The sequence below is a fragment of the Cyclopterus lumpus genome, chromosome 19 (assembly GCF_009769545.1).
Source record: "Cyclopterus lumpus isolate fCycLum1 chromosome 19, fCycLum1.pri, whole genome shotgun sequence".
Classification (NCBI taxonomy): Eukaryota; Metazoa; Chordata; class Actinopteri; order Perciformes; family Cyclopteridae; genus Cyclopterus; species Cyclopterus lumpus.
This window is the reverse complement of record NC_046984.1, coordinates 6776673-6788095: the sequence shown is the minus strand read 5'-3', so window position 1 is coordinate 6788095 and position 11423 is coordinate 6776673. Positions and strand designations below refer to the sequence as shown.

The window sequence follows — 11423 nt, the reverse complement described above, 5'->3', positions numbered from 1 at the left end:
TTACACAATGCAAAGAAAATGGCCAGTGAGTGTTTTATTTGATATATTAATATATTATTTATTAATTTATTGCTAGACTCAATTCATTTGACCTGTACGTGAAAAACACAATTTCCCGAGAGAAAAGAAAAGATCCAGACGGACACAAACACAACGGATATAAATCCAGATTCTGTTTCATGCTTCAAGATGCCGCTTTTCATGAAGCCATCTAAAACAATTTGGGCCTGCACCTAAAATTGAGCACTGCGTTGACCTTTTAACTGCTTCATTAGTCAGAATAATGGAGAATACAGCGCTTATAGGCTCCTCCTGCACCAGCGGGGCCACACACACAGGCCTGCTGGGCCTTGGGCTGTTTTCCCGGCCTCAGTCGCTCACGGGAGACCTCCAATTGCATCGTTTAGATCCCTTGAAAATACACATCCCCCTTTTTTATAGACACGGAAACAATTTATGGCCATTATAGAGCATTATAGATAACATCTACAAAACTTCCCGTTGTTGACTAAACGTCTGCCAGAGTGGAGACACGCACACACATACACACACACGCACGCACGCGCACACACACACACACACCAAGAGTTTAACGAAGAGAAAAAGAAAACAAAGATGCAAAGGATCTTGTTTGTTGGTTTGTGGATTGCTGTTTTAAGTACAGTTAGGGAGATTAGGCTATAAAAGAGGTAAAATAAAACATGAAGGCAGCCTACTGGCCCAGTGGACCACCCAGAATCCTGCCGGAGCGGGAGAGGGGGGGGGGGGGGGGGGGGGGGGGGGGGGGGGGGGGGGGGGGGGGGGAGCCGCCTTGTACAGCACATCGACCACCAGGCTGCTACTGTGAGACTGGACTGGCTTAGTCGAGTCGAAGTTAAAGGGCACTCTACTAAGTGTCTTTTTTACAAGGTTTACAGGTAAGTACTACTGCATATGTGAACATCTGATAATTACCTCAAGTGATGTCACTTGAGTCAGAGTTTGACTCAAGTCAAAGCCCACAGGTGTGAGAATGAATAAAGAAATCTGGAGGTGAGGAGTTATAAAGAAGTGAGCTCAGCCGACCTTTATACAGCAGCGTGCTCCTCATCTCAGCTTGAGGCTGGAGGCTCGAGGCCACATTAGCAGCTCCCAGTTTAACAATCTCCAACAGAACTGGCTTCAGTCGAGTTGCATTGTGGGTATTGTAGGCGGCAGGTTTTTTGACAGAAAGAGGAATACGTGGAATAAGAAAAGATGACGTCTGTGTCACTTTTTTTATGGAATTTGTCTGATTGAACCCTGGGTCTGGAAACTGACCAAAGATAGGTTATATTTATTGTTCAGCAAGCGCAAACATACCCCACAGCACAGGGGTTGCATGATGTTGAAAATACAAATATGAAGGGGATCAAAGTACCCTGCTCGACCTGCCAAGCCTAACAGCTATAGCATGAAGCCGCGGGTCATTTTGGTGCACTGAAGCCCACGAGCTCTGCATTTAAGCATTTCCTGTTTGATGCACTTTACATTTTTACTCTTCAGATAAAAAACATCCTCTGACTTCTACTAAACGTGTCCAACAGCTTTAAGCATGCTCGCAACTTTACATAATCAAGTTTTAATTTGAAAAACAATATTGGTTATTTATTGGTTATTGGTCATCTATTTGAATGATTGCCCACTTTTTGTGGGCTATATTCTACTTATTTCATTCATGATTGCCTACTTTTTTGTGTGCTATATTCTACTGCTTTCATTCATGCAACGATTCAAATACAAATATGAAAGGGATCAAAGTACCCTGTCAGCCTGCCAAGCATGAAGCCACGGGTCATTTTGGTGCACTGAAGCCCACGGGCTATTGTTCTTATTTCATGTAAGTTTAAGTCTTAAGTGTATTAAGGTTTTAAAGACTGTCTTGTATTTAACTGCGCACACAAAATATAAGTTCATTTGAACGGGGGCCATCTTCAGTTTTTCGCCCTGACTTGGAAATCGGAAAAAATGTGTGCAGTGCTTGTGTTAAATATTAGAAATCTGTGAATCTAAAACCTGAAAAGACCGGTACAAAGAGGTCAAGGACCTCAGAGGGGTGGCCCTGAGTCCGTTCCTGGAAAGCAGCTAGGACGCTGCAGAGAGAGGGGGGCTGGAGGCAGCCGTCATCAGCGGAGCTCAGAGTGTCAGCTGGCTGAGCAGAGCATGGTGGCACAGCAGAGCAGCAGGACGAGGTGTTGCTGCTGGGCTTCGACCAGAAGAGTCAGATGACACAAACAGTTTTGGATCCCACATCCGAGTCCTCCAAGTGTAGCAATGTTCGATAACTCTAACTACCCCTTCAACTGTTTTAATTACGATGGAGACGGATATCCCTCCTCCAGCACAGACGAAGAGAAGAAAATGTGTCGACCCGCATACAGGTATGGAGCATTTCCTTTTTACTTCATGTAATGTTGAACAAGTTGTTTTACATCCCCTTTGTCTGCCAGTATGCCAAACACATGTAGTAGGTTTTGAATGTTATGTAAAGACATTATTGTTCTTTCTTTTTCCTTTTTAGAATAGTTTTTCATATTATCTGAGCATGTGATGTCTTTGATATATTGGGCAATACAAAAAGTTGTTTTAGTGCAACCTAATTCAGTTTATCTGTAAACACAACGTAGGCTTGTATCCTGTGTAATACAAAAATACATAACACAAATCACAAATATATCTTAGGCATTCTTAGATATACAGTTTTTCATCATTTGCACTTTAGATTTTTCTTCTACATTTCTTTTCTTCTTCATTTATTTAGTTTCATGATTTCTCGCATAATATAAATGTAAAGATATTTTTTATACAGCAGTTTAGTTTCTTGTGGCTACTGCATCTGTTTAAACTTGAATTAATTTAATTAAAGCAACAATTCAATACCTTCCATTCCATCCCCATACTTTACCATAATATTCTCTTTGGTGTCATAAACAGGTCAAACCTTGTAATATTAGTTTATGAGAATTTATGAGAATTGCTCATATATGTAGTGCTGGACTGATGATCAGAGACAATGATGTTAGTGTCGCACAACCCCCAACAAAACCCAAATAAGTCCATTCAGATTTCTGTTATAGGATTCGAGATATTAAGCTGTACATATCTTCTTCTTTTTTTTTAACGTAATATATGCATCATATACTGTAACTCACAACATATATTTTAATTTGCTAGAATAACAGTGCAAACTGGTCATTTCGAGATTTAGTTTCCTTCATCGAATTGTCAGCAGCAGTTTGTGGCAAAAGGGAATAAGCGTTACCAATTTGAACAAGATCCAGCAAAGCGAGAATACACTCAAGGAAACAATTAATATCATTTGTAATTCTCCCAATTTTCACGCACAAACGTCAACAAAACGCAACGATCGAGAGCCTTTATCACGTGTCTATCTTCTCTCGCCTTAACAGTGTGTGTGTGTGTGTGTGTGTGTGTGTGTGTGTCAGCTACATAGCTCTGATAGCCATGGCCATCCAGCAGAGTCCCGAGCAGCGGGTCACTCTGTCGGGCATCTACGAGTTCATCATGAAGAGGTTTCCTTACTACCGCTCCAACCAGAGAGCCTGGCAGAACTCCATCAGGCACAACCTGTCTCTCAACAGCTGCTTCATCAAGGTGCATTGTGTGTGTCTGTCACACAAGATATTCACATGTTGCCTGTGAAAGGGAGCTTTACATGTATTATTGTTTTAAAAGATTGAATATGTCCCTTTTTATATTAGAGGAAGAGGAAATATGTCTAGTTTATTGCCTTTTCTTTTCTTTTCCCTCGCAGGAATATCATAATTACTTCTCTTTGTGATATTGTTGGTGCGATATTTGGTATCTTTGTTAAGTATTCGTTGTGTTTCCACGCAGGTTCCTCGTACAGAGGGCAATGAGAAAGGAAAGGGAAACTACTGGACCTTCGCCAGTGGCTGTGAGTCGATGCTCGACCTGTTTGAAAACGGCAACTTTCGGCGGCGCCGGCGCAGGAGGAACATGAAGATCGGCTTTCGGGATTCAAAAGAAACCCCTTTCCACCCGTTGGAAAGCCACAGCAATCAGCACGTCCCCGCAGCTCGGCGCCCCGAACCCGACTCCACTGTCTGCCCTTTGAACCCTGAGAGGCCGAGGCCAGGCCCCCCGCCAAACCACCTCATCCCAAACCCCACCCAGCATGGGAAACCAGAGTCAGAGATCAAATTTAGCATTGACTACATCCTATCCACTCCGGATCCGCCCCTGTCCGGGTATAGATCCTCCCACGGCCCCGTTCACATAGGGCCAACAGGGCCTCCCATACATGTCCTGGAGTCCCAACACCTGAACCTGCACTTCTGGACTCTGTAAGAGAGGAAAGAGAGATGGACTTCTTCTTTCTTTATCGTCTGTGTCCAAAAGTGGGAAGTACTGTGAGGACTCCACAGAAGCGATTTGACTAACTTGAAAATGTAAATGAGGTGCAAAGTATAGAGGTACAGTATTGTGGGATGGATTCTAGGTGGAGAAAAGTTCACTTAAAGAAAGCACCATGCTGACGAAGAATTCATCAAAAATATAAAATGTGATCAGTACCGTTTTCATATTGTTATTATACTGTACGTACGGTGTCTAGTGCTGACATAGACTAGGTTTACAGTATTATGTATATATGTATGTACACAGGAGTCATGAGCGCAAATAAGAAAAAATGCTTTAAAAATCACATTAGTCAAAAAACAAACTCCACTGGATTATCTTCTGATCAAAAATGTGAAATTATTTTCTTCATTAAAGAAGAGTTTATGCATAATCTTATGGTTGGCCAGACAATGCTGCCTGTCAAACTTAAATATAATGTGTGTAGTTTCTCAGATTGAATACTCATTAATGGAACATTTAGTCTTTTTTGTGTGTGAATGTCACAACAAATGAGTTCAGCAGTACAAACCTTGTGTTTTCAAACATCCCCTCCAGACAAGTCTAAGACATACTGTAGGTATACAAATACTCTTGTCGTCTAATAAAGATAAAACTAAAGAAATATTTATTCCCTTGTTAAAAATGTTATTAAATTAAAAAACTACATAAATTCCTTCTCCCTCATTGAAAAATCCAGAATCCATCCTTCACTGAAAGGTAAATTCTCCAGAGTATACGTACGTGTGTTTGTTACATATTGCATATTACTACTCTTTCCTCCTCCAGCAGATGAATACAATGTGGAAGAAAGACCTTTTGACATGTCACAGTAGGAAAAGATGTAATTAACAAGATTAATGATTAAGCGGCTTCAGATTCTGTCCGTGCTGACTCACTGTTGGCATATCCTAAATACATGAAACATACAAATTATACAAATTATTGTTATTAATATATACGCCAGTCAAGCTATGACTTTACAATTAGATAAAACAAAGATAGCCGTTTGGTCCCAACCCCATGCTACAAAAATCATGTTGAAAAAGTGCCAACATTTAGGATATTAAAAGCGTTTGATGATTGATTGGACTGTTGTAGTCAACTGTCCCACAATGCAATACACAAAGGAACATCTAGTTGTGGTGATACCATACGAGGAACCCCTCAGGGAACAGAAACATGTTGCCGTCTTTACATTAAGTTTAATAGACAGTGTCAATCTAAGATTACAGTTTGACTGCCATTGCACGTACATATATTGCACCATTTTCAATTTTTTTCCTTCCGTTTTTTTTACTAAAACCACATATTATAAGAATAGTTAATACTTAATACATTAGCATGGAACGCTCAATGTTTCATTTTAGATATCACCACAACTCACTTATTTGTTATCCTTTGTGAGAGAATGGCCTCAACAGCACAATCAAAAACTTGTATTTGCACTTTGATTATATTCCATTTTGACACTTTTCCATTGCAAACACACTACATACAAAAACATGCACGGAATTGATAAGTCGTGTGGATTTGGGCCAAGCTGACACTGCAACGGCATACTGGGATTTTTTACTTTTTAATATCAGTAACGCCTGTGCTTGTGCCAGTAGGACGATGTAAAAACTAAAAGTGGTCCTATTATGACTGAGCGCTTGTTTCAGACCCTCCTTTTGCAAACAGTTTCGTAATATTTCTCATTGACCTTTTGAGGTCTTGATTGATTGACACTTAAATTCTAATCCCCCCCCCCCCCGCCCCCGCCCCGCCCCACCCTTGTTAATATCACACATTGTATTCACACACACTTAAAAGAGGCCTAACGAAACGGAGGTCTGGCAAACCTTGCCTGTATAAGAGAGATCAATCATAGTGTGTCCCTGTGCCGTTGAAGGGACATTTTTCAATTTAACCTTTATATTATGTCTTGACTACATCAGAGGAGGGTTTCAACGCACTTAACATGAGTGGCATTTAATATAGCATAACACTTGCAAGGTGAGGCCGAGATGTGACCCTATTTAAATACAGAGGCCCCTGCCTGAGCCTTAACAGCAACACCTCCCCCGACAAACACACACAAACCTCCCGACGCAATTATAATTAAACACACCTTATGCCTCCTTTGCAAATGCCCCTCATCGATCTGTGGCTTTTTAACATTCATATGTGAACTGCCCCCCAGCAAACGTCTGCGGCTGCACAAATGTTTATGGATCAGCAAGTTTCCATTAACAAAGTTGTTGATGTTGCCATGATGCCGCGGATATATATTTGGGTAAATTAACTTAGCATAAAGTGCTCCGAGGCTACGGGGCTCTTTTGAAGCAGCTAAAGAGAAAGCAAGGTACCAGTCAGGCCCGAAAAGTCAATGCACATATTATGTTGTCGGGGAATATATATGAAACTGTAGCTACTGGCACATTGTCCCAATGAATGGCCTCTATTAAATAACTATTCTAAATTCATCCGTTTGGTTTTCATTCCTAGTTAATGCTTCTCACATTCTGTTCATAATTATGTGCAATTCTATTTCTCATTTAGGCGTGTGGGAATTTATTTAGTTTTCGAGACTTCATTACGGTGCCAGGTAAAACGAGCAGCTCAGGGCGAGAAACAGCAGAATGGCAGGTAAAAGAAATTGGGAAAACCGTTGATCTGCAACGTTAATATAAAGTAAATCATAAACACAATTAGGTCATTTAATCTTGAGTGCTTGTTTAGCGATCAGATTGCACCGAAGCTGTGGTGGGGATGAAGATAAATATTAGTGTTTACTTTAGCGTTTTCTCCCTCTGTGGCTGAAGGAGTATGAATGATCGACACTGGAAAGACAGTATGAGCTACCAGCTAATGAAGAACTGGGAAACAGCTCGAGGCCTTTAAAATACACACATCTGCTGGTACACACATCCAGTATGCAGGGATGTGTGTGTGTGCGTGTGTGTGTGTGTGTGTGTGTGTGTGTGTGTGTGTGTGTGTGTGTGTGTGCGTGTGTGCGTGCGTGCATGTGCGTGTGTGTGTGTGTGTGTGTGTGTGTGTGGCAGTTGGTGGACGTGTTTACATTTTGCCTGTCAGATGGATGTCCCTGCTAGGAACACCAGAAGTGCTGTTTCCAGAAAGAAAATGGAAAATAGTCAATTTGATAAAAGAAAGGGCTTGACATTCAAATGAAAATATAACTCAGAAATTTGTCAGTTCTCATTTAATAAACACTCCACATGTGGTAAAGTTTCAGGAAAGGTCCTTGCGCTAGAGGGTCATGATTAGATCCTTGGACCCACTGTTGGGCGCTATGGAAGCCCATAGAGGACTTTAATAATATTAGAGTAAACTTGAAAATGAAATGCAATTCCAAAATAGCACACCATTTTTCCTCGTATGTATGTGTTTTTTGAGAAAAACATGAATTACAATAATCCAATTTTACCCTTGCATGAGCGCTAAACAGTGCTCTACGACCATATGTACAATTAAAAAGGAAAAGCTGTTTAATTTTCGAAGGGCAATATTAAAATATAATTCAAACTTGAAAATGTAAATACAATGTTGTACAAAAAAATGCAACCTTATTTTCCATTAATATCATTGAAATGCACATTTTTAAAATGCAATTTTCAAACTACTTGAAAATTGCAAATGAAAATGCAATCTGATGTCAGTTATTTCTGTGGTAAACACAAAAGCAGTTGCATCCCTTACCAACCAAACTTTCGACTTTCCTAAACAACATAAGCCGTGAGCCCGAGGAGTCCCATTTCAGGGCTGAGTCCCTTCAACTCAACAAGTTCCACCAAGTAGCTAAGCCAACAGGCAGTAAAAACAATAACTTTGGGTTGTTTACTATGTAAACAGCTCATTAATTATGCTATACTACCTATGCTATACTATATTATATATATATAATATTATATACTATACTATAAGACCACAGCAGGCACACATATTCATTGGAGAAAGGTTGGGGCATTGGCACTGCCTCCTCCTTTAGTCCATAACAGCTAGTAGTCACTAACATGCCTATTATATTTTCATGATGGTTATGGGTTAGGGGAGATCCAAGTGACCCCCATACCCCCAGACCTCCGTACCCAGCAAGCGGAAAAAGAAGCGCCACTTGCTTCCCGTCCCGTCCCTGGGATGTTCAGTGTTGTTGTTGACTTTCAGCAGACCGGTCAGTATTATAATCAATGTTCCAACTAACTTCCTGTCAGTATCATAATTACAATCAGAAATAACGTAATGGTGTTAATACATATTGTGCACCCACCAATGTATTTTCTTTTCATTAGCATTTTGTATTAGCCTCAGTTTGCTTCAGTGATATCCTATATATCCTATTTAAGTAGCAGTTGTATTAACTGTATGTACTCAACAACTGACTGTCATTTCTCCACCGTCCAAAGCTCCACTGGCTCCCCATACGGCACAGCATCCAGTTCCAGATTCTCCTGCTCACCTCACCTTCACAACCCTGAACCCCCTCATACCTTCAGACCTCCTGCACCGACACGCTCCCACCCGCCACCTCATATCGGAAGAAGCCCACCTCCTTACCCCCCCTCCCTCTGGAACTCTCTCCCCCATCACCTCAGACGGTCTCCATCACTCTTTCAAAACAGCACTTAAAACCCATTTATTTAAATCTGCATTTAGCCTGTGATACTATTTGTTATATTGTTGTTGCTTCTATTTATTTGTCTTTACCGTGTAAAGTGCCTTGAGTACCTTTTAAGGCGCTATACAAATAAAATGTGTTATTATTAATATTATTTCAAATATACAACAATATCCCAAGAATATTCATTGTGAGATTTCAAATTGAACTGGATCAATTATAAATGATTGTCTAATAATAAATAAATGATCTTCTCTCATTTCAATTCAAATTAGGACAGGATAAAGAAATATAATACATAAAGCTTTTTTTTTTAAGTACGCATCTTAGAATAAAGTACTTAGTTTAATAAAATGAACTGAATTGTTCTGCATCTTTAAATTCAGTTTGTTCAGGTGTGAAGTGATGTCATCCTTAAACAGCCACGGTATTATATTCTTCTCATCTTCTAAAAATAGACATTTGTGTGCAGGACCTTTATCTGAGGTTATTAAAACCACTTATTTCAGCTCTACTGCTGGACAGTGAATTACTGCATAAGGATTCTGATCATATTGGGCTCTTCATTTTGAATGCGAGTGGGTACGTTTGCTCAACAGATGTGTGCTTTTTGACACTTTTAAAAATCCCCCTGGCCTGAAACATTTGAAACATACTGGTTTTGAACTTGACTGACATATAAGAGTCTCTCCATTCCTGTGTTTTTATGATGTATGGCATTATACTAAGACATTTTCATGATATACTATGACATACTTGCTACTCGCCATCAGGGGGCGACTCCTCTGGAAGTCAGATTGTATGGAAGTCTCAGAGAAGGTTACTCTACTTCTCTGATTTATTATCTCAGTAAACATTGTGAACTTGTAGTTTATGGTCACTAGCTATAGTTTAAAGTCTTCTTTAATACAGCATGATATCCACTTGGTAAATTAATGGCGATGGACAAGATCCAAAATGCCGAAGTCGAGGATTCAAAACGGCCGTCCACCAACCAACAGGTGACGTCACAACGGCTACGCCCACTTCTTGTACACAGTCTTCATAAACATAATAAAATAGGCAGCCACAAAACATGAGTCTGCCTGCAACCTCCTATTTGATGAAACACAAAACAGTATAGGCACGAATAAATTATCCTTTATTTTACATTAATGTTGTCATTACGTGTTTGTGGCTTTCACATTCGAAATATAACTTTTAAAAATAACAGATATGACAGTTTTAGCCTATGAATTGCCTCAAGAAAAGAGACACATAGGACACACCACTTGTTTTCCACTAAACGTGATTACAAGGTGTCATTGAAAGGTTAATTATGCCTTATAGCGCCCCCAATTCTTTTAACTTGTTGAAATACCTTAAAAAGGGGCCATGCAGTCCATTAAATCATTGAATTACAAAAACCGATGCATTAATATGTCCATCACTTTAATGTTAGAGGTGGTAAAGCAGTTAAATACTTTATATACTGTTGGGTGTCTTACATGATAGTGATCATTTTATAATCCAATAATATTTAGTAGTATTAATCTGAAGCTGCAAAGTAACTAGTGAGTACAATTAAATAATGTAGTGGAGTAAAAAGTACAACATTTCCCATATACAGTAGGCAGGGATAAGTAACAACATAACATAAATAAAACATGCCACTGAATTGCTTTACAGTAGATGACATTATAATGTCATATGATGTACTGTATGTAGATTACAGGCACAACTACTGTTAACAAATCTGAACAATTAAAATCAAAGTGAGAAGTTTCTGGGGAACTATATGAACAGTTTGTGATCGTCTACATTTCTTTAAAATATAAAAATGATAAGGGAGACCTGGTGGCCTCTGGGTTAAGGCACCAACTGACATGCATCTTTGTTGGATGTCATTCCCCATCTCTCCACTTCAAACCATCTAATAAAATCCATAACATGCCCTCCAAAATGATATTGACACAATCTTCATACCCTATAAATAAAAATAGCATTTACACATGTTGATTACTTCTTAAGTGACAAATATCAGTTGTACAATAATAATGATGATGATGCTGCTTCTTCTTCTTGGTGCTCATGGTCGAGTTGTCATGTGATCAAGTTCTGTGTTGCAAAGCAGATCCATTGCACTGTGTCAGCATAAAATGCAATGCAACTACAATGCACCACAGCTCTGGCCAGCATTCATTTCCACACTCACGGGGAGCACTCGGTTGATGGTCGATGCCGTGATCCCTGCTCTATTCTGCAAGTCGTGTTTTGCTGCTTCATGGAAGACAAAGCGGTATATTGTCAGTTTTATTGATGAGTCAAGTGGAAGGATCCTCGTGTGTGTGTGTGTGTGTGTGTGTGTGTGTGTGTGTGTGTGTGTGTGTGTGTGTGTGTGTGTGTGTGTGTGTGTGTGTGTGTGGTC

The 11423-nt window shown here is 39.9% G+C and overlaps 1 protein-coding gene across 1 annotated transcript; it reads left to right on the top strand.

Moving 5' to 3' along the window:
• Positions 1–2110: 2110 nt before the first annotated feature.
• On the top strand, positions 2111–5069 carry foxl3 (forkhead box L3). The gene is made up of 3 exons (XM_034559001.1): positions 2111–2399; positions 3465–3633; positions 3877–5069. The coding sequence occupies exons 1-3, from the start codon at positions 2293–2295 to the stop codon at positions 4348–4350; spliced, it is 750 nt and encodes a 249-aa protein (XP_034414892.1). The 5' UTR covers positions 2111–2292; the 3' UTR covers positions 4351–5069.
• Positions 5070–11423: the final 6354 nt, after the last annotated feature.

Coding starts and splice junctions, on each gene's coding strand:
- foxl3 (XM_034559001.1), top strand. CDS start 2,293: ATGTTCGATAACTCTAACTACCCCTTCAACTGTTTTAATTACGATGGA. Junction 2,400..3,464: donor ATGTGTCGACCCGCATACAG/GTATGGAGCATT, acceptor TGTGTGTGTCAG/CTACATAGCTCTGATAGCCA. Junction 3,634..3,876: donor TCAACAGCTGCTTCATCAAG/GTGCATTGTGTG, acceptor GTTTCCACGCAG/GTTCCTCGTACAGAGGGCAA.